The 23,471-nt window shown below is 36.2% G+C and overlaps 1 protein-coding gene across 1 annotated transcript; it reads left to right on the top strand.

The window, feature by feature from the left end:
- Positions 1–963: 963 nt before the first annotated feature.
- LOC146001861 (nawaprin-like) lies at positions 964–14,201 on the top strand. The gene is made up of 3 exons (XM_083139568.1): positions 964–1,081; positions 3,479–3,547; positions 13,941–14,201. Exons 2-3 carry the CDS (start codon positions 3,484–3,486, stop codon positions 14,075–14,077), a joined length of 201 nt encoding a protein of 66 aa, XP_082995694.1. The 5' UTR covers positions 964–1,081; positions 3,479–3,483; the 3' UTR covers positions 14,078–14,201.
- Positions 14,202–23,471: the final 9,270 nt, after the last annotated feature.

Genomic DNA, 23,471 nt, shown 5'->3' with positions numbered 1-23,471 from the left:
GTCATGTGCGGTAATTGCGGCGCAATAGCGGGTCTTAGACGATTTGATTGATGTGTACAGTTTGAAGAAAGAAAAACGTAAAAGGACTTTTTGTTGAGTCAACAGTTACTGCTGGGGCATCAAAAGAACTTTTCAATTTAATTTTTCTAAAATTTCTGAAGTTTACTATTGTACCGTAATTTTTTCAAGTAATACGAGTATTGTATCAATAAAAATTTAATGAAATACAAAATGCAATAATCGTACTGTTTTGCTTCTTTTAAAACTGACAACCAATATACTAATTAATATTTGTTTACTTAAGAGAGGAAATTTAACATTTTCAAATCTAAAAGGCATAAAACTCAGTGTTTTTAAGTTGTTTTTTTTTTTTATTTCCGGGGGAAGGCCTCCGAACCCCTTAAACTAGGGGATATTCAATAACCCTCAGGTACATCATATGCTTCTCCCAGAGTCTGGCCCCGCCAAAGCAAAAGCTCAAACTCCGCCCATGCCCTCCCCCTCCCCACACACACTTCTTGCCCTGCACTATGGTCTCTTAATGATAACCTTGTCTACCAAGAGAAAGTGAACTGTTCTCGCCCGCCTACAGTTTTGGCACCTAATGGCCGGCACTGTTAAGAATTAATAATAACAGTAACCACATAGGTTTAACACGTTCTAGTAATCTAATCGTGAGTAAAAGGGATAGGGTTGGGTGACTTTGGGATCATACTGTAGTTTAAAGCAATAAACTCAAGAAACTTGAAGTGAAAGTTGACATATCGCTACAAACAAATTACCGTGCAAAACAGTCTGACTGAACCTTATCGAGAGAATAGAGACAGGAAGAACATCTTTTGCATAATTATCCTGAAAAAACAAGTCGTTCAACTAGGATATTTTATCTGTTCGTTATTTCGACACATGGTACATTGGCATAAACAGAGAAATATCCCAATACATGTCTTTATGTCTCACGTGTAGTGGTAAGAGTAAACACTTCGCCACAAAATAGCAGGCAGCATATCGAACTCTTCTCCATTGAATCATTACATTGACCTGAGACCTGGCGTCAATTCCTCAAGAAATTTCAACCCGAGTGAGTAAGAAAAGCAATTGTTTACAGTATTTGTTCCTTCTGTTATCACTGAAACGTCGAATAGGAATACTTATAAAAATTTATTTCTGCTAGTAAGCACACGTTCACTTCAGTATAACACAGTAAATGAGCATTCAGTTAATAGAGATAGTACTGTGTAAGGTCTACCACAAGTTTAGGATTCTTCTGACTATGTGGGAAGTGTACACTAGCATTGCCACAACTTGCTTCTTTATACAGAATTTTAGTTCAAGGTTGAGTTCAGTGTACAGGATCACAGACTTCTGTAGGCAGCTATGAAATTTATTTGAAGAGAGTTTCTGGGTCTATTTGACACTGGTTTCTGATTATTTTGTGTTGTTGCTGTTATAATAATTATTATTATTATACTAACCTACTGTGAGGAGTTGTGCCACGTTGCAAAAATAGAATCAATTCTCTGAGGTTCATCGAAGGTCTAACAAAATGGTACCTGGGTAAAGGCGGCAGGAGCGTGGTGCTGATCATATCACCTCCACGAAAAATGAGGAAATGATGAATTGTGGGACCCTACCTCCACATCCAACCGTATGCCTTCACGACATTTTTCAATGTACAAGGGATAGCTTTACCTTTTTAATCTTTAAGTTATACATTTATTTCACTGTACTGAAGTTTGTTTCCCATAAATGATAGGTTTGGTCGATCCAGTAAACAGTGCGTCCCCAAAGGGAGATAGATTTGCACTCTCTCTCCCATGAGCCAACATTCCTAAGAACCAGTGACGTGCACTGAGGAGTAGCTAGTCTAGCAGAGATAGATCAATCAATCTCACATCTCGAATTATATTCAAATCACAATATTTATTGTCTTGTTAAAGCCACCACAGCTCATACGCAACACTTTCTTTTCCACGCGCTTCTCGTCCATCGGTGTTCTCCGCGGGCAAAGCTGGTTGGATACCCTAGCTCGCTCTTCTTCCGCCAGACCAGTTTCCAGGTAGAAACGGCCGGCCCAAGGAAAAGGAATATTTCTCTCTACCTCCCTTGTCCCCTCGCCCCCCGCTGCAATGGTTGAAAGCCCAGTCTTTCAGGTCCCCCAGTCTATCTCCTATAGAACAGATAGGGGATTGGTTTCTCATAATTTTTTTGTAAATCCTCTAAAGAACACAGGGTAAAATTTTCTGCAGTACTTATGTTCTCTGTATTTACACAACCTTTTACACGTTGTATAATATGTGCGTATGTATAATATGGGATGTAGTTTTATTATTTATGAAATGGGAACGTGTTATGTGCAGACAATAATGTTATGCTTTCTTTCTTCTTTTCTTTTTCAAATATGGAATATATAATGATTAAATTACAAATATGTGCTCAGGCTCTCTCTGACTGTCGTTTTAGTAGCGTTTTATTTAAATATACTACTCCTGGTCTCTAACAGTCATAAATACGGATGTATTTATTTGGGCAAGAGAACGCGTGTTCATATTGTTGTTGGTTTGGTTTATTTTACTTCGCTTTTCTGCCACATTTGTTTATCGCGAAAATGAGGATTGAGTGATAATATGATGAAATTGGTTAAGGGACCTCATATGAACAATCCAGGCCAGGATTCGAACCCGTGATGAGTGCGCATTCTTGTCCTATGTGTTGCAGTGAATAATGAAATAATTTGGAATGAAAAATGTATCTCAGAACTCAAAAAGTCAAATGAATATCATTGAAGAAACTACAAAAAAGTATGTTGTGTTTGTTACCTGTCACCAAATCAACCAAGCGTGGGGGAGTGGTTATCACAGCGCGCTACGACACCAGGAGTTCTGGGTTCGAACCCCGACCCGGGCATGGGCGTTCCCTGTGCTCGTCCCTTCATCAATTTCATCGTATCTTCGCAATTAACCAAATGTGACAAAAAAAGCGACGCTAAGTAACAAAAATGAAATCAAATCATTTATTGATTGCTCAATTTGGTTTATTTTACTTCGCTTTTCCGCCACCTTTGGTACGACAAAATTGATGAAGGGACACACACAAAGAACACAAATGGCCAATCCGAGATTCGAACCCAGGATCTCTGGCTTAGAGTCAAATCAAATAGTTTTTTATTTTCGAATGTGGGTGGGGGTTACGTGTACTTTTTCTAGTACTCATTCATAATTTTGCAATCTTTTCCTGTTATTGACATTCTTCTTTTTTGAAGGAATACTGGCCCTAAAGGGAGGAGGGGTGTGACCCACACCAACCCCCTTCCCCTTGAGCACGCCACTGACTGCTACCCCAAGTGTCGACGTCACCGCACGTCACTGCTAAGAACAAAATGCAACGAGGAGGTTCCATTCATATTGTTTCAGCAAATATTCTTTGGACTGGCATTTCTTGTATTTGCTAATATTAGTTATTTCTTTCTTTATCGCAGGAAAGATGAAACTGATCTGGTTGCTTTTCATTGCGTTACTTGTGATATCACAAGCATATGCTCACGGAGGTATGTTTAGTACTATTCATGCATTATCAGAAACTTAGTATTATTTTTCAACCACAAGCGCTTTTGTCATAATTATTTATTATTGACCTGCATGATTTCTCTAGACCATCAGTAACATGTACAGATGACCATCTGGGGACTTGTGATTTCTATTTTCTATTTGTAAGCACCACATTTTACCATTGTATCAGCATAGAATGCATGTAAAAGTATACCATGGACATAGCGAGAACAGTTTTATTCATATCTTCAAAATAACTATGTCGGAATTCATTACGTTCATAATAAACTGTAAAACGACAATAATTCGCATAGTTTATAAAAGATCATAATTGAAAAACGCAGATATAATTCGAAAATTTGAATCTAAAAATCTAAATGTACATAATGAACAATAATGTTGTAATGGTAAATATAATTACCGCACGTCGATATGTACAGTCATGGATACTTCTGGGTTGTAAGAATCCCATTGAAAATCAGTGGAATAGTTACAACCCAGAAGTGTCCGTGACTGTACAGTGAAATATTAATTTTAGAAATGTTAATTCGAAACTGTTTAAAGACAGTAATAAGGTAATTATTACCCAGTTTACCATTAGCGAAACAGCCATAATCAATAATTATTATTAATATTAAATGAATTTAATTTTACTATTCTCGGAATCCTGGAATTTCCAGCCTTCCCATTACTTCCCTATAAATAGTGCTGTGCAAATATATTTTAAAAAACCGAAAATCACATTAATTAGGTCATGGTCATTTCTATGGTAAGTGGATGGAGGTGGAAATTGACTGTTTAAGACTTATCACAGTGAATCAATTAAAGAAATTAATAATAATAATATAAGTATAATTTTATATTGGACATGTGAAAAGATTCTTAATAGTGATGATCCAACATGTCTACAATGTTTTCTATTACAAAAATTAACGTAAATAACTACCTACTGCAAAATTTTATTTTTTGACTTAAGTGCTTTTATCCCGAACACCCTATATTTAATAGTGTAGACCAGAATGAAGCCAGTTTTGTTTCAGACTGAAAGTGTTCTGTTCACAAAGCATAGGCGTGCGCACTGGGGGGCAAGGGGGCAATTGCCCCCCTAATCATGGACGTCCGCAGATTTTTTCCACTGAGGGACAAGCAAGGTATTTTTTCATGGGGCATATTACCCCGATAATAGCGTTGCAACCTCAAAAAAAACTACTTGAATTTGAAATTATCGCATTAATGTAAAATTACTATGACTGAAATCATATTATACGTGTTAAATATATAATTTTAGGTTGACATTCGATTTCTAAGGGGGAGGTGTCGCCATCCTTGCCCCCCCCCTTTCCAGACGTCCATGTCCCTACATTATTGTACTTTTACCTATAAATTTAGTGCAGAGGAATCTTATCGCCGGTATTAAAGGACATTATACTCTTAAAGAAAAACACTTGAATGGCTTATTGCAGAAAGGGACCTGAGTCACTTTTGCACAATTCTGAGAAAAACAAGAAAAATCGTATAATATTGATAGTGTAAGAAAGAAATGTACCGCTGTTGGCTCAAATATTCAGCATAAAGCAAGTTAATTTTGCAACCCTCAATGCGCCCCCCCCCCCTGCAGTATGCTGCTAGAGACAGTGGAGATGAAAAGGTTGTGACTCCGGTATCTTTCTTCAATAAAAGTGGAAACTTTGAGAAATAAGACGAGAAATATCCTACAAACGCCCGTTTGTCGTTGCCACATAAGCTAGGTTAGGTTAGGTTATGTTATATATACCACAGAAAAGTATAGATTCAGCAATAAATGACAGTGTACTGCACTTTCTGGACTTTATTGTCGGTGTTTGAAGTACAATAATGTACGAGCTCATACATGTGTGTGTTATTCTACATCTGAGTCTGTTTCATTGCCGTGTGTAGTGGGCCACTGAAGAATATCTTCATAAAATCCTTTGACGTCGTCTGGTACATACGACAAGACAGTTCGTATGTCCTTCAATTTAGTAAGCTTGATCGTGATACGTGCAACTGGGAACGTACGTGCCGTAGGAATTACAATTCTTGCACCTTTGGACAGATAGAAGGTGTAAGACGTCAAAGCTTTGATGAATTTGGATACCTTGACAGTACCCTTGTGTTCAACACAGTATTCAAAGTAATGATACCTGAAAATCTGAAAATACTGCCTATTCTTGTACGAACCATAAACCGAGAAAAAGTAAGCCATGGTTTGATAATGAATGTCATAATCTAATAGAAATAAGAAATCAGGCTAGACTTAGGTGGTTAAATAACTCTGATGATACAAATCTAAACAATTATAATAGAATAAAGCGAGAGGTTAACCGCACGTTTAGAAGGAAAAAAAGAGATTACTTGAAAAGCAAAATTAACGAAATTGAAACGAACAGCAAAAATAAAAATATCAGAGATTTATATAAAGGTGTAAATGAGTTTAGAAAGGGGTGGCAACCTAAAGTAAACTTGATAAAAGATAAAGACGGTGATTTTCTAGCTGACCCAAGTGATATTCTAAATAGATGGAAGAACTACTTTAATGACCTTTTAAATGTCCATGTAGGAGATAAATCAGAAGTAAATGAAGTCCACACAGCAGAACCTTTAGTTCCAGAACCTAACTTGACTGAAGTTAAAGATGCTATTAAAAGGCTAAAGAATAACAAAGCACCTGGCATTGATTTAATACCAGCTGAGTTAATTAAATATGGTGGAAATTCATTAATATGTCAAATTCATAAATTAATTTGTTTAATATGGAATAAAGAAGAAATCCCTCAACAGTGGAAAGAATCCATAATTGTTCCTGTGTTTAAAAAAGGTGATTAAATGAACTGCAATAATTACCGTGGAATTTCTCTACTCTCAACAACATATAAAATATTATCTAACATTCTTTTAACAAGACTAACCCCATCTGCTAATGAAATTATAGGTGATTATCAATGTGGATTTAAACGTAACAGATCAACTACAGATCAAATTTTTCACATCAGACAGACACTTGAAAAAAAGTGGGTAATCAAAATGTCCATCAGCTATTCATTGATTTCAAAAAAGCATATGATTCGGTCAAAAGAGATAAATTATATAATATATTAGTAGTGTTTGGAATACCTAAGAAGCTTGTTAGTATGATAAAAATATGCACCAGTGAAACAGAAAGTAAAATTCGTGTGGGTATTAATGTGTCTGACAAATTTACAATTCATGATGGGTTAAAACAAGGAGATGCATTATCTCCATTGCTCTTTAATTTTGCCTTAGAATATGCTGTTAGGAAGGTAAAAGAAACTAAAGAAGGACTAAAATTAAATGTTGTGACTCAGTTGTTAGCATATGCAGATCAGTGGCGATTTCTCTGGGTATGTAAGTCGTGTGTCAACGGCCAAAGGAAAATGAAATAAAGAAGAAAGTATCTGTACTTTTATAAATTACGATTTTGAGCGTTTTTCTTTAATTGTCAGTTTCGAGCGCCCGGTAGTTTACGAACGCGGCGCAGCGCGCAGTGGTTGTCCGGCAGGCAGATCGGTCCCAGACTGCCAGGACGTTGGAGAGGAAATACAACGTCTTACCACTGCCGAAACATAGGATGACCGCGCATGCGCACCCTGCCACCCACCACCATGGTTAGCTTCTCAAGGCGTTTTATTTGTTCCCAACGGTTTGGCTTTCATTCACCCCGCGTTCCGCGCTGTTTTGCTCGTGATTGTTGTGCATTATTTTTTAAACGTGTGGTGTGAAGTGATGTGATTATTTTAGAATTAGAATTAGAATTTCTTTATTCATGGGCGAAGTTCATCCTGTGGCTGCTCTACCACTTAACCCGCAAAATCTACTACAATAAAACAGACAAAATACAATTACTACTATAACATACGAATTCCATTACATTTTCACTTCTAAATATTTCAGTAATTAACACACTAAAAAGATAAAAAACAATTTTTCTCATTCATACACATCAAAATGTTCATCTTGGGTTCGAATCTGCTCATTTTTTGTTTTGATTTGATTTCAACGTAAGCATGCTGAATCTAGTCATGTGTACTGATGATTTGTCCTTGCTCATGTAGAAGTACTTTCGTTACTGCCCTTTTAAAGCTGTTATATGTCGCACACGAGGTAACATCTGGTGGCAGCGCATTCCAACAATATGCTGAAGCAGCTTTGAAGGATGACAGGAATATGGATTTTGAGAATCTGTCCAGATTAAGTTTCTTAGAGTGTCGAGTCGTGTAGTTGTGTATGTCGTGTCTAAATTGGAGTCTGTCGTATAAGTATGTGGGTGTTTTTGTTTGCAGAATTTTGAATATTGTGCAGGCCAGATGAAGTTTTCTGCGTCGTGTCATATTCAGCCAATTAACGTCATTTAAGTAAGGCAGTATGTGATCCCTTCGTTTCAAGTTAAATGCAAAACGTATACAAGAATTCTGTACTTTTTGTGCAATTTTAGCATTCTTTTTTGTTAAATTAACACCGTAAACAACGTCACAGTAATCGAAAATTGGAAGAACTAGAGCTTGCATAAGGCGCAATTTAACATCAGTCGAAAGTAAGTGCGATGATTTATAGAGTGATCTAAGTATACCATAAGCTTTTGAACTCTGAGACGTTACGTGGTTTTGCCAGTCAAGTTTCTCATTAAATATCACACCTAAGTTCTTAACAGTTGTGCAGTGTGGGACCCTCTCATCATTAATATTAATTGATAACCCATTTATTTGAATTTTATTTAAGGCAGCGCTAGAACCAATTAATGTAAAGCAGCATTTAGAGGGGTTGATTACAAGACCATTACGTTTGCACCATTTATAAATAGCATGAAGGTCACGGTTCAGGAGACCAATTGCTGGTTTTGCATTTTTGGGGTCTACTGGCATCATCAGCTGCGTGTCATCTGCATAACAATGAGGTACACTGTGTCGTACATTTAGGGGTAGGTCGGCGGTGAAGAGGGAATATAGAAAAGGGCCTAGAATACTTCCTTGCGCAACCCCTGAGGGTATCGTAAGGGGAGTCGATGTAGCTCCTGAGGGAAGCGTCACCGATTGCACTCGCCCAGTAAGGTAAGACCGGAACCATTTTTTTGCTCCCGGCGAAAAACCGTAGTAACTCATTTTCGAAAGGAGTAGCTGATGAGATACAAGATTAAACGCCTTGGACAAGTCAAGCAACACCAAGACTGCAGCCTTACTTTCGTTTAGTGTTTGTAAAATGTCGTCTGTTACTTTCATGAGCGCCGTTGCGGTGCTGTGGGAAGGTCGGAAACCAGACTGTACTGCAGGCAATATTTGATTTTTGGTAACAAAACTTTCTATCTGCTTGTACACTGCTTTCTCGATAACTTTTGATAAGACAGGTAATATACTAATTGGTCGTAAGTCGCTCATGTCGGTCACGTGTCGTTTCTTCGGTAAGGGCAGGATTCTAGCCTCCTTCCATGCAAGGGGAAAGGTGTTCTTATCTAACGAGAAATTTATCAAGTGAGTAAGAGGTAAAAGAATGTGTGGAAGAATTAGCTTTATCATTTTTAGGTTTATGCCGTCTGTGCCACAGGAATTGGAACGGATTTTGGACACGAGTTGTGCAATTTCTACTTCTTTGACGGGTCGAAAGAAGAAGGTGTCGCCGTTTTCAGTAAATGTAGTCGTAAGGAAGCGTTCGCACTCTTCGAGGATGAGATCGGTTTCTTGGTTAGAGGGATTGGCGCTGTCAATAAAGTGGGTGTTTAACAGATGCGGATCATTTAAATAGTGTGGGACACTCGGCTCCACCTTTCCGTAAATACCACATTTCTTTATCTCTTTCCACATTAATTTTGAATCATGGACGTTTCTATTGATGTGGAACGAGAGGTAGGCTTTCTTCTCCTGTCTTATAACCGACGTGGTGAAATTCCGCAGCTCTTTATAATAATCCCAATGTGACGGATTGTTCGTCAGTTTATATTTTCTGAGAGCATTATCTCTAAGTTTCATTAATAGTTTGGTATTGTCGGTTATCCACGGTACTTTTTTCTTGGCTATTCGTGCAGTACGTATAGGGGCATGCTTATCGAAAATAGTCTTAATACCATTATTAAGAAAGTTTACTTTTTTGTCAATACTCTCTAAGTGGAGAATAGTGAAAGTGTTGTGCAAAACTATTTAAATGATTCGTTTTCTTCGCTTTCGTATTCAGAGAAGAAACAAGTGATTGACAATGGTCTACCATGTCCGAATCTCACCATGTCAACATATGTTAAAGGAAAAAGTGGTGCTGGAAAAGGTTTTGAGAGACATTTTCGAAAAGAACTCTATGAAATTTCAGACTGGCTTTGCGGGTGTGATGTGGTGAATAAATTTTACTGTTGAACATGTTTATTATTCTTAGGGGAGTGCGGGATCCCGAAAAGTCGGCACCGGGATCGGGGAAAAAATTTCCTGTCCCGATCCCGACTTCGGGAAATGACTTCCCGACTTTTTCAGGATCCCGAGCAGTCGGGAAATACCGAATGGTCATTGTAAAAAGTTGTTAATTCTCGATGTTTTCGGCATTGCAAATGTCTGGAACTTATCGTAAATTCTTAGTTTTTGTATCAGAAATGCAAAAACAATCACCTAAGGTGAAAATGATGTGTAGAATTCGATTTTTCAAGAGGTTCGGAAAATTTCGAACATTTCCCGTCCCGAATGTCGGGATTTAAAAAATACCCCGTCCCGACTTTCGACTAAAAAAGGTGTTTGGAATTATCAAGGGTATGCGGATTTGAATCATCTCAATACTGCAGTGAAGAAACACAGTGAGTCTGAATTGCATCTTTCTAGTTTCTTTAAATTTAGTAGTTTTGTTGCCACCTCTACTAGAATTGACGGTCTTTTGGATACTCAACGAAAATCTGAAACAGAGCTACACAATGAAAAAGTAAAAAAGAACAGGGAAATATTAAAGAGGTTGATTAACGCCGTCTACTATTTAACAAAGCAAGAACTGCCATTCCGAGGCCATGAGGAAAATGCAGCATCTCTAAATAAGGGCAATTACATGGAATTCCTTATTGCAAGTGTCGAGTTTGATCCCTCATTAAAAGAACATTTATTAAATTCTACAGTTTTTCGCGGTACTTCGGCAGGCATTCAAAATTATTTAATAAATTCAGTTTCGATGTTCTGAGGGATGAAATCTACAATGAAATTCAAAACACAGACTTTGTGGCTATCATTGTCGATGAAACATCAGACATTAGCAATAAATCTCAGGTGTCAACGATGTTACGTTTTTTTTCGGACTCACAGAAAAACGTCATTGTAAGATTTCTTGGGTTTCATGACATGAGCGCCGATAAAACTGCAGGAGCTCTTTTTAGTCACGTGACTGAAATAATGGATAAATATAAGTGTGGGGATAAATTAATTGCCCAGACATACAATGGATCTTCTGTAATGAGTGGTCAGTTGAATTATCTCCATCGAGAAAGAATTACTTTATAAGCTGAGAGAAGGGGATAAATCCAAATTTTATGAGGCTGTGATCAGGGCATTTCTCTTTAAAGAAAGAAGAATAGAGCTGGAATTCAAGTAACTGTAAGTAATGAACAGTTGATTTTTCAAAATTTACTTTTTGGAAGGATAAATAAAGGGCAAGGGGAAAAACCGGGAATGTGCATTTTAGCGATTTTTCAATGAACGGGTCATTCTTATGTCCAGGGTGTTTTTTGTAGGGGTGATGGGAGTTCCACGAACCCCTCTGGTTGCAAACTGCTGCTTTAAAAATTAATTGTATGGCGAAGTATTGAACATTAATTTTCTCGTTTAAACAGTCCTTGCTTGTCCTTACCCTTCAAAAATTTTAATATTTTAAATGAAGTATTTACTTCATTTTAAATAATTTATGTAATTTAATGTTTTTCTAAATATTTCTAAATTTACACCAAACATGTTCATAGAAAATGAGTAATATTAGGTCACAGAAATGAGAGGGGGAGGGGTTAACATTCCTTCTTTGACAACGCCTTAAGTTCAGGGTCAGGAGACGCCACTGATGCAGATGATGTAGACTTATTAGGGGATGGTGTGAATACAATTAAGAATAATGCTAAAATATTTTTCAAAACTGCTAAAGAGATAGGTTTGAAAGTTAACAAAGAGAAAACTAAATATATGCTTACAGGCCGAAACCAAGTGTTAGGTAATAATCAAAATCTAATTATTGATAACAGTTCGTTTGAACCAGTTTCCAAATTCAAATACTTAGGAGTAATATTAACAAATGAAAATTGTATTAAAGAGGAAATAAAAAGTAAGCTTAATTCAGGAAATGCATGTTACTTATCTCTTCATAAACTTTTGTCTTCTCGTTTAATATCTAAGAAACTAAAAGTTAATATATACATAACAGTAATTTTGCATGTGTGTATATTTCGAGCACGCAAAAATAAAAATAAACAAAGATATAAGTAAACAACGACAGGCCCTCTTGAATTTAATGACAAATTATTGTTTTTGGTTTATAAAAAAATACGTTTATGAAAACCTTTGTTACTGTAAGACACACGCACTTCAAGTTATACCAGCAAAAAAAAAAGTATGATTTGTTATTGTGGATATATACAATCAGGTGCATTGTCTGCTGCTATTATTCTGGTTACAATTTATGAATCACTTCACTAAACCAGGATTCAAATCTTGGTCTGTCCATTTCTTGCTAATCATCCATCCCTTTCCTTGCAAAGAACAGTAAATATATGCGCCTTCAACAAAGACGCCATTGCCGTCAGTGGGTGAAACAATAAGCCTCCCCCTTCCCCTCTCCCTTTCTCGTCTGTTTCTTCAGCCCTGGCGGTGGTTTTGCATGGTGATATATATATATATATATATATAAATAATCAATATAACGCCCACGCCCCTCCCAGAGTTAAAGCACGTCTGGTCCAAATAATAAACATGTTTCTTCTCACGGGGATATCTTTTAATACCGGGGACATTCTTTTGTAGTCAAACAACAAACAATCGTTTCCTCTTCCTAAACTCAAATCGCAAATCATTCAACACCCGGGATACAGTTCGTGCGCCCATTGACGGCAAATCACCTCACGCCCTGTTTTACTTTGATCTTGTTTCCGTAAGGAGGATTATGCATTTTAAACAACTTGCTTGATTTGAAGAGCTTTTCCCTTCGGATGAAGCCCACAATAACACTCGCTGAACAGGAGACCTTGCTTGATTTAGCCATTCTCGCCGCTGTATAGCACGATTATTAATCACAATAAACATAGGGTTAAAATAGTGGGATGTGCAACAATGGTATCACGGATTCCACGCGCTCTGCAACGTATTCAGTCTTGCTCGACTCGCACTTGGGCTTCAGGGATTCCTCAGCTCAATACAAACTCCAGTTGGCGAATCTGCGGATCCAAGTTCGTCTGCACAGTGATTGCAACCGATCAAGTCCACACCTGCTAATGGATGTATTATTTTGTCTGTATTTTACAAATTAAATAACTGTTTTCTTGCAAGTATGCAGTTGTGTCGGAATAGAACCCGTCTCAGTGGAACTATATTCTTGCGCGCACGTTTGGATCTACATATGCGAAAACCTGCTGCAAGGTTAACCTGACGCTTGGCTTAGGTGGGCAGGCCATGTGGCACGAATGGGAGAGGAAAGAGGAGTTTACAGGATTCTTGTTGGGAAACCTGATGGTAAGAGACCTGTAGGAAGGCCAAGACGAAGATGGAGGGACAACGTTGAGATGGACCTAAGGGAAATCGGTCGGGATGGAAAAGAGTATATAGAACTTGCTCAAGATAGAGAAAGATGGAAGGCCTGTGTTGCTGCAGCCATGAATTTAAGAAGGCTAGGGAGTTAGTTAGTTAGTTATTCTTGTAGGAACACATGGTAGTTTTCACAGATGCCGCATTTTTTTGTAGACATGAGGCCACCATGTTGCGAAACCAATAATGTTACTGGTGTCAATAAGTTCGACAGTATTTTTACTGCCCCTAGCTGCATTACAGATTAGCATACACAGTTCGTACAACGTATAAATACGGCTAAGTTTATTGCAGAAAAGGACCCGAGTCAGTAACTCGGGTACCTTTCTGCATTAAAGTACACTTTTCACTGTGCATTTTCTTGGCTATAGCCTCGTGTGACTGACGTCCTTTCTGCACTAAAAGATGTGTCTGTAACTAGGAAAATAAAAAATACCATTAACTCTGATACGTCAAAAATGAAACTCAGGTCCCTTTCTGCAATAAGGCATTCACTTATTTTCAAGCGATTAAAGTTCAAAGCACTAGGGGGGAAGGGGGTGCAGGGGCGCAACCACAGCGGGGCAATCAGCATTGCACAAAAGCTTAGATGTTTAGATGATATATGCATTTGCTTCTTTTTCAGAGAAAGCGGGTTCATGCCCCAATATACCAGTAGAAGTTGGACCTTGCATTCTCATGTGTAATAATGACTATGACTGTCCAGATGAACAGAAGTGCTGTAGCCAAGGATGTGGTATTGTATGCCGAGATCCAGCATGAACGAACACATAATTCTCAACAATCAAGCTTTTTTTTTAAAAAAAAAAAAGTTCATCAACAACAACAAAAATAACATTTTAGCGAATTTAGAAATGCTACTGTATTTACATTATAAACAATACAATGACACAAAACATTGTTTTTATGTATTTTTGCAGCAGAATCTGAAATATATCAATTTATGAAAAGTTGAATGTTTTTATTACTGTTTCCATGCAAATATAATTACAATACACAGGAATAAGTTATATGCACTTGATATTATTTAATTACTAACAAGAATTATATTTTAAAAAATATTTTGCTCCTACAAAATAACAAATCCACAATTCTTGACTTTATCTTAACCTTTCTTTCATTTTTCTTGACCTCCCCCCTTTTTCTAAACATTTATTTAATCACCCACTACTTAATTAAGAAAATAGATATTTTTATTCAATGAAAAATCCCTACCATAAAGACACTGAAGCTGTACTTAAACATGAGACTTAGTCTTGCCTTAATTATAATTAATGCATGTAAAAATTAATGCTTCAGACTTCATCCTGGATGGAGAATGGCCACATTATTGAATATTTTTACAAAACTTCACATTTACAAGAATGTAATGTTAAGATTTGTGAACAAATCTTAACCACAACTCAATTCAATTTTAATTTTCAAATATTCAATTTTATCAAATCCCAGTACAGGTATATAACAATAAAAATTCACTATACTGTAAAAAATAGCAAAAATTCTTCACCACAAACATAATTTCTTGACTTTCTTGACCTACCTGTTGACTTCTTGACTTTTTCTTGACATTATTGACTGGGAGACACCCTGTCATATCTAGCATAAAACTTCCATCATCTTTTCATCTCGCTTCCTGTGGTTGCTCAAGAAAAATGATTGACTGATTGATCGATTTGGTGTTTTAAGTCCACTTTATGCACAGTAAGGCTAATTGGGACTGGAACTACAGTTTAAAGTAGGATCCGAACCACTATGTGCCTCCACCGAGTATCGAATCCAGGACTCAAGAAAAATTAATGGGAGGCAGTTTCACATACTACTAAGTGGGACCACTGGCATGTTTATGTGGCATCATGGACTCCCAGTCGTGCTGTATAATCTAAACAATAAGGTGCTCCCAACATTGTGGCATTTTTACAAAATGGACCCTCGTTACTACCAACATAACAATTCCAGGTGACATATTTCTGCTGCTACTATGCGGTGGTATCAAGACAACAATGAAAGGGTTGGCAAAAGTTGTGTTTTTTTAAAAGAAAAAACAACATTTCTTTGTTTTAAACATGTTTCAAACAGTGTTTTAATCAAGATCCCAACATGATTTAAACAAAAAAAAAGTTTTAAACAAAATGCTAAGAATAATGATTAATAAGGACTGTATTTCTGGTTATAAAGTAAATACTTGACTAACTTCTTAAAATACCTATTTACGTTATTCTTAAATCTCACATTAAGCTGCTCGAGAAGGTTCAACTAATCTACAGTTGCCTTTCACCACTCTATCCATGTGGTAGCTACTCTGTTTTCTGAAATTTTATCATGAATGCAACAAAATGTTGATATTAACAACAATGTGCAGTGTGTTAAATGTGAAACAAATCTGTTTCGTCCATATATTGTTCAATTTTTAGATGCTTCTTGAGACATGTAAAAAGAACATACCCAGGTGTTTTAAACATGGCCCACGATTACTCACCGAGTCATTACGATATGTTTCTTTGTTAACTGAATGTACATTTTCAGCCACTGAACAGATTTCTGTATGCAATAAACAAAATGACATGGATTGAATGAAAAGACAAACATTACAAAAGATGCAAATAACCACAGACTATCACATAACAAAATATGTTTTGAACAAACCTAAAAAAAACATGTTTAAAACATTTGTAAAAAACAAAACAAAGTTGTGTGTTTTAAACATATAAAACAAGTTGTTTTAAACACATGCCAACCCTGACAATGAACAATGCTTGGATTGAACTGCCCAGAGTCCTGACCTCAATCCCATGAAGATGAGTTGCACTAGTGGGTGAGATCTCAGGAGATTCAACCAACTTCCCTCGTCCACCTGACTCAGATTTTTCAAGAGGAATGGCGGAACATTCGAGAGGATGTTCTCCACAATCTAGTCGAAAGCATGTGAGGGCTGTTGTTATAGGAGCAAGAGGCGACACCACAATCTTTTGACAGAGCATGGATCCCAGATAAACATTTCAAGTAGGTGACCAATCACTTTTTGGTAGATAATATACAGTCGCGGACACTGCTGAATTGTAACAAACCTATTGAAAGTGAATTTTTATATTACAATCCAGAAGTGTTTATGACTGTACATGTCCACGATGCCAACACACGTGTTATGCTTTTTTGCGAACTTCAATATATCTGTTTTTCTGGACGTATTCTAGATATTGAACACAGAAAAGACAAGCTTGCAAAATTACTTGGGATTTTAGAATAACATTATAATCTTATCATAACCACACCAACCGGTTTTGGAATTTTCCCTATTACTACTTTCGTACTTCCGTCCAAAAAATATTGCATGCCAACAAACCTTATCAAGCAAACCTAGAAAAGGTGAAAATAACAAAGAGGTTTGTTGACATTTTGTCCTGGTAACATATCAAAGCACGTATTTTGCAATTGTTGCCCTAACGACTTATCCAGTCAAAGCTACTCATTTAAGCAGATAAATATTATCTGGTTGCTTCTGAGCCACGACGCCATATTCGGTTAAGCGGATAACTCCTTCACACCTCTAAGGTGGAGGGACTACTTTCGTCAAGATCGAAGAGAAAACAAGAAAACTTTATTAAGCTGCCTTTCACCAGAATGCTGATTATAACTTGACGTCATTTACCTACAGTGTTACATCACATCTTGAAGACAACAACATTAAAATGGGTAAATAAGAAAATTAATATACTATTGATTTCGTTAACCTGGCAATTACAGACATCTACATTGTATTTAGCTTCAGATTATGCGATCAGAACTTAAATTTCAACGTTGTTGTTATTATTTATTAGACATATTCATGATTCATGATTCATGATTCATGATTCGCCATGATTCACACCCGTAAATTAGTGTAGGTGCATACGTTTTTTTGTAAACTGTCAACTTTGTTTTCTTCGTAATTTCCTTTTTATTTATGAAGTTTCTATTTAGAGCATGATATAATCTTACTGCTGCAGCAATTCTATTATTTACTTCTTCATCTATTTTCCCACTGCTGCTTATTATAGACCCTAAATACTTGAACTTTGTTACTTGTTCCAAGCTCTCACCTCCTATCTTAATGGTATGAGTTCTATGTTCTCTACTTATTATCATTGTTTTTTTTTACTGGTGTTAATTCTCATATTTACCTTTTGTAGTTCTCTGTTCCATACATCTAAATTATATTGTAAGTCCTTTTCAGTTTTAGCAAATAAAACGAGATTGTCTGCAAAAGCTAGGTCTCATGAGCCAATTCCCAACAGTAAAGGGTTTAATCTTTCTTTTGCAAGTTTTTGTAATTTCATCAATTAAAATTATGAACAGAAGTGGACTTAAAAGGCAGCCTTGTCTTACTCCAGTTGATGTATAAAATTCATCAGATTTTATGTTACTTGTACGGATGTAGTTACAACAGTTATTGTAAAAGCTTTGTATGCTAGCGATCAGGTTATCATTCACTTTTCTTCTTTGCAGCACTTCCCATAATTTAATCCAAGGTAAAGGTAAAGGTAAAGTGTTCCCCTGTGCATAGCACCACGCCATGAAGGCGTATAGGGGGTGTGGGGGTAACGCCCCACACTTTCTTGATCCGGTCGTGAGTGGGGGTGATGTGATCAGCATCACGCCCCTGACCGCCTTTACCCCCCCAGGGTTTCCCCCAGGTACCCATGTTATTCGACGCTGGGTGGGCGCCGGGGCCGCTTCCACCGTTAGAAAAATTCCCGGATTTGAACCGGCCGGGGATCGAACCCGGGACCTTGAGCATGGTAGTCAGACGCGTTACCGACTGAGCCACCGCGGCCACATTTAATCCAAGGTACCCTGTCAAATGCCTTTTCCAAATCTATGAAACACATATGAATTTCTTTATTATATTCTATCACTTTTCCTGATATTTGTCTTAGTGTAAAAATTAAGTCCTGGCAGCTTCGATTTGGTCTAAATCCACTTTGGCTTTCTTCTAGTTGGTGTTCAGTTTCTTGCCTGAGCCTGTATTCCAAAATTCTTGCATAGATTTTACCTGGGACACTCAACAATGAAATTCCTCTGTGATTTGAACATAATCGGTTGTCTCCTTTTTTGAATATTGGTGTGATCACTGCAATTCTCCAGTCTTTTGGTGTCTTTTTGTATTTCCAAGCAAGGTTAATAGTATGGAGTAATAATTTCTTTCCTGTGCTTCCCATATATTTAACCATTTCTGGTGTAATCCTGTCATGACCTGCAGCTTTACCGATTTTTACCTTTTTTAAGGCATTATTAAGTTCTTCTTCCTTAATTGTGTCATCTTCTTCCAATATAACTTCTAGAGTTGTTTCATCAGCTTGTTCCTCCATACTTGTACCTTCTAACAATTCCATAAAATATTCCTTCCACCGATTCATAACTTCCGTTTCTTCTGTTAACATTTTCCCATTTTTATCTTTGATGAATTTCAGTGGACATTCTTTATCTTTCCTCATATTTTTTAACACTTTATAAAACAGTTTCTTGTTTTCTTTATAATTATTTTCTATAAATTTACCAAATTCTTCCCATGCTTCTTTCTTTGCAAGAACGACCATTTCTTTAGTACGTTGTCTTTCCAATTTGTATTTTTGGTAGTCTTCTTTGTCTTTTGTTGTTAAATATTTATGCCATGCTTGTTTCTTTTGTTTCACTTGTTCTCTTACTTCCTCTGTCCACCATGGGGTCCTCTTCTTCTTTATTCCTATTCTGTATGTGCCACATACTTCCTTTGTTGCATCTAGCACTATTTTCTTGAAATTCATCCAACTTTCTTCCAAATCTATTGTATCCCTTCCTGTCCCTAGCTTTTCTATTTTATCCTTGACTTTCTCTTTATAGATATCCTGATATTTCTTCTCCATCAACTTATAACTTTTGAGAGATTCTGACACATGCTTTTTCTTTGTCTTAAGATTCTTTTCTTTAACTTGTGTTACTAATTTCATTATAAGAAGATAGTGGTCACTGCCAATTTCTGGGCCTCTCCAAACTCTTGCATCTCTTACATATTTCATTTGGTCTCTGTTTTGTATTATTGTTACCTAAGGGGTGACTTTATTTGAAGGCCCTCAATTATTAACCGTAGTACACCCTGGGCTGCATTAAAGGGACTCTGAAGCCTGGACTCAGTGCCAATATTAACCAGAACTGGAGGAAATGCGACACAGAATAAGGAAATTACAAAAAGAAGTACAATATTAAAGTAAAAACTGATTCTTTGTTGCTGTTTTTGTGTAGCTTATTTACCTCGCTTTTCTACCACTTTTGGCTAATCACGAAGCTGAGTATGAGTGACAATTAGATGAAGTGACACTCACAAATAACCCTCATGCTCAGACTCGAACTGAAGACTTTGGTGGCAAGATACAAGCACTTAATGCACACTCGGCCACCAAGCTGGCAAAATCATTTATATTATAATGTATGTATGTAATATAAATAATTATATGTAATATAAGTAATGTTTCTAATATGTATGTAATATTTATGGTTTCTTCATATGGGGTAGGAGCAGGGGTGTAATCGAGGGTATACAGCGGTATACGCCATATACCCTGTAGTTAACTGTACTCATTTGTGCATACCTTCTACTTTTGTTTCGATTATATCCATTCATGTAATTTAGGCATAACTCCAGTGAGCTTATTGAGACCTACCTTTCGTTATAAACCCAACATAGAAGTTTGACATTACATGACTTCAGATTTTGAATTATCGAGTAAGTCTGATGCGAAAGTCTCAACAATGTTCTTGTTTCTTTTTTCCACAACAATATGCAGCAAGCAATAAAGGCTCTAATCGTTTAATGCGTCAATTGAGGTCTGTTGTATTACAGTTTTAAACACGGAGAGAACGGAAAAAAGGGGAAATGTTGCTTTTTCTGCTAATTTTCTCGTTTCATTTTTTTCTCATTTAAGAATTTTGACACCTTTTACTGTGCAATTAGAAGTATCATTAAAATTATACAAATTGATCATTTACAAAAGGAATATTGACAAGAAAATAAAATACAATAACATGCCATTAACATTTCTTTCTTTAAAAAAAATGCCTCTTTTATGGGTATATCATGATTATCATCAATTTTCTACCATAAATGGCAATTTTGTAGAAGTTAAATGCTTGCATCCAGATATTTAAACCAAAGTTAATGGAAACATGCTCTCCATTTGTTTCATGACTTAACGTACACCCTCTGAAAATTATGCAACTACAGCATGCACCTAGATATGAAAAGTTGCATGCTGATTCAGAACTAAGCTGCATTTATCACCATGTATTTATGCAAATGATATTCATAGTATCCATACTTCTTGTTACAGAAATCAATTTCCTTGTTCCTTTATCACAGGCAAGATGATACTACTCTGGTTTATCATTGTGATGTTCGTCGTATCATCGACTTACGCTCAAGGTATGTTTTTCACTATTAATATTACTATAGCATTAACATAATGCATATTATCAATTGCGAAAGCTCTTTTCGGTTCCTGTTACATTAGTGTTATTCCTCTTGACCGATCATCATTTATTCAAATAATTATACCTCAGAAACAGTAAGATTTATTTCATAATCAATTGTTACGGGTAGAAGGGGTGGCTCTTCATGAAGACACACATATGTCAACCTCTCTTCCACATAGTACATGCTTGACTGCTCCTTTCAGGTGAACGAGGCTCTGGCATCTGAGCTCATGTTGTAGCCTGTCCTTTGTGTTTGTGATTATCAACCTAATCCTCTAATTTAATGTTATCGCCCTTTCATTCTCACCTTTGTGATTAAGCAAAAGTGGCAGGAAAATTAAGAAAATTAATTAATAATTATTAATTATCATTATAATCAATGATTATAATCAATCATTAAATATTGTACTGATACATCCTTGAAATTTCACTATTTGTATTACGAGAGAAGCAAGGAGTCAGGCAAGTATCTAGAAATATATTTGGGGGGATCCAAACCAAGTGTCTCAGAAGTGGCAGCGATTGGCTACCAAAACTACTGTGGAAGGGGGCAAAAGTGACAAAAAGTGAGGGTGTTTCCCCCTCAATCGCTGCCACTGGAAATATTAATAACAATTTTAATATTAAAGAAATTAAATTATAATTAAATATTAATTATAATATGTAGATTTATATTGCATTTTTATTATTACATGAATACATACAACGATGGTATAAGAATATAGATATAACAGCATGTATTTATTATCTAGCTTGTGTGTACTTAAGATGCCAAAATTTGTACAAAAACAAGGAAATTAATGTCAAATAGATTAAGAATTCAATTTTTATTGAATAATAAAAAGGTATGCTAGATCCAGTTGACGAAAAGTAAAGTTCCTCATTAATATTTTATGCATATTTTCATAAGTAGTAGAGTGCATAAATCTTCTTTCTTTGGTTATGTCCTTAAAAGCAGTATAATCTCAATACAAAAATCATTGCCTTCCACGTTCAGAGGAAATAAAAAACCATCGAATTTAGTGCATAAAATGCTAGACAAGTACTTTTTCATTATTTTAGTCGTTGGTAAGTCTTTTTTTGTGGGGGTCAAGATCCCCTTCCTAAATATTCATTGCACACAGTGTATATATACAGGTTAACAACCTGGAACAACCTTAACCCTGTGTTGGTCTCTCGTTTTGGGTGTGTGATTTTAACATCATTATTTATTAGGGCTGAGCCAATACCACTTTGAACTGATACCGATACTCTTACCGATTCCCACCGATACCGATATTGATAGTTGAAAATTTCAATAATTAAGATTTTTTCGAAATATTGATCAATAATGGTGTGTAAATATCCTCCAATTATATACATCAATTTACCAAGAAATTTGCTTTAGAATATTGAAGAATTGCATCAGAATATTAAAATAGATATTATGTAATCACAAAAATAGTTTTCCTTTGCAAAATTAGTGCAAAAAAAAAAAAGTTCGAATTTTTGCATAATTTCTAGAATAATTATACTTCATGAAAGTGTCGTGCAACATTTCTGAGGATTCTGTGAAAGTCCATAATGCTGGAAAAGTATCGACTGGTATCGGTAGATGAATTCCAACCAATACTTTTCGATACCAACACATCGGCATCGGTATCGGCTCAGCCCTATTATTTATGAATGATCGTTTTGTCAACACCCTCCCGCTATCTGAGTTTCTAACCTTCCTCTTTTACACCATGATTTTGTTTTCAGTGTTAGTAATATACATGTATATATTTAAGCTGCTAGACAGGGTTCGTTGCAGCCCCTTGCTGTCTGAGTCCATGTGTGGCTATAGGTGTACCTAGTTTTCACTGATAATCCAATATGTCATTCCATGCCTGATTAAGGAAGAGTGCTTCCTTATAATTTTATAGAATTTCAATTTTTATAGTTTTATCGAATCTCAATTGTTGAAAGAAAAAATCAAATCGTAATAATTGAGGAATTTGCATTTTAAACCATTAATTTAGCATATTTTAAAAACCCGGTCTCTGAGACCATGCGCAACCATCAACGTAACTTTTCTCACGCAACCGACGAAGGGTTAAGGTTCAAAAATGAATAATAAATTTTACAAACTATAGACACTTCCTCAAAAATTTCAACTGGTATTAGGTTCAGTTCAGTGATGCATTGATTTCAAACAGCTTTTTGTAAGGATTTTTTTTTCTCAATAGGTACACCATGACTATTTTACAGTTTCAATGAGTCTCAAACATTGTAACAGGTTGATATTTTCCTATGAAATTGTAACATCTTACACATCATCACATGATAACCCATATGAAAGGGGGTTCCAACAGCTGTTTCAAGAATTTTAAATAGAATGAAGGGACACTCACAAAGAACACCCATGCTCAGGTTGGGATTTGAATCTGGGACCCCTGGTATCGTAGGACAGTGTACCAACCACTCTACCACGAAGTCCAGCTAGGTGTATGTTCAAGAACCTCCCTTCATGAATATCATCATTTATCCTTCATCACCATTGAAATTAGGAGAAAAGCAACGTACAAAAGACAAATGCACAAATACAATGCAGTGTTTTATTCTCATACGAAAAAAAAGTACTGTTGTGTACAAGTAGTTATGTGGGGGAACAGGGTTATTGTTTCTGAATCAAATAAAATAATTTTTAACAAGA

Source organism: Lepisma saccharinum, chromosome 18, assembly GCF_977018435.1.
Source record: "Lepisma saccharinum chromosome 18, izLepSacc3.1, whole genome shotgun sequence".
NCBI lineage: Eukaryota > Metazoa > Arthropoda > Insecta > Zygentoma > Lepismatidae > Lepisma > Lepisma saccharinum.
Note: the sequence above shows the minus strand (reverse complement) of the source record. Positions and strands in the feature narration are given on the sequence as shown.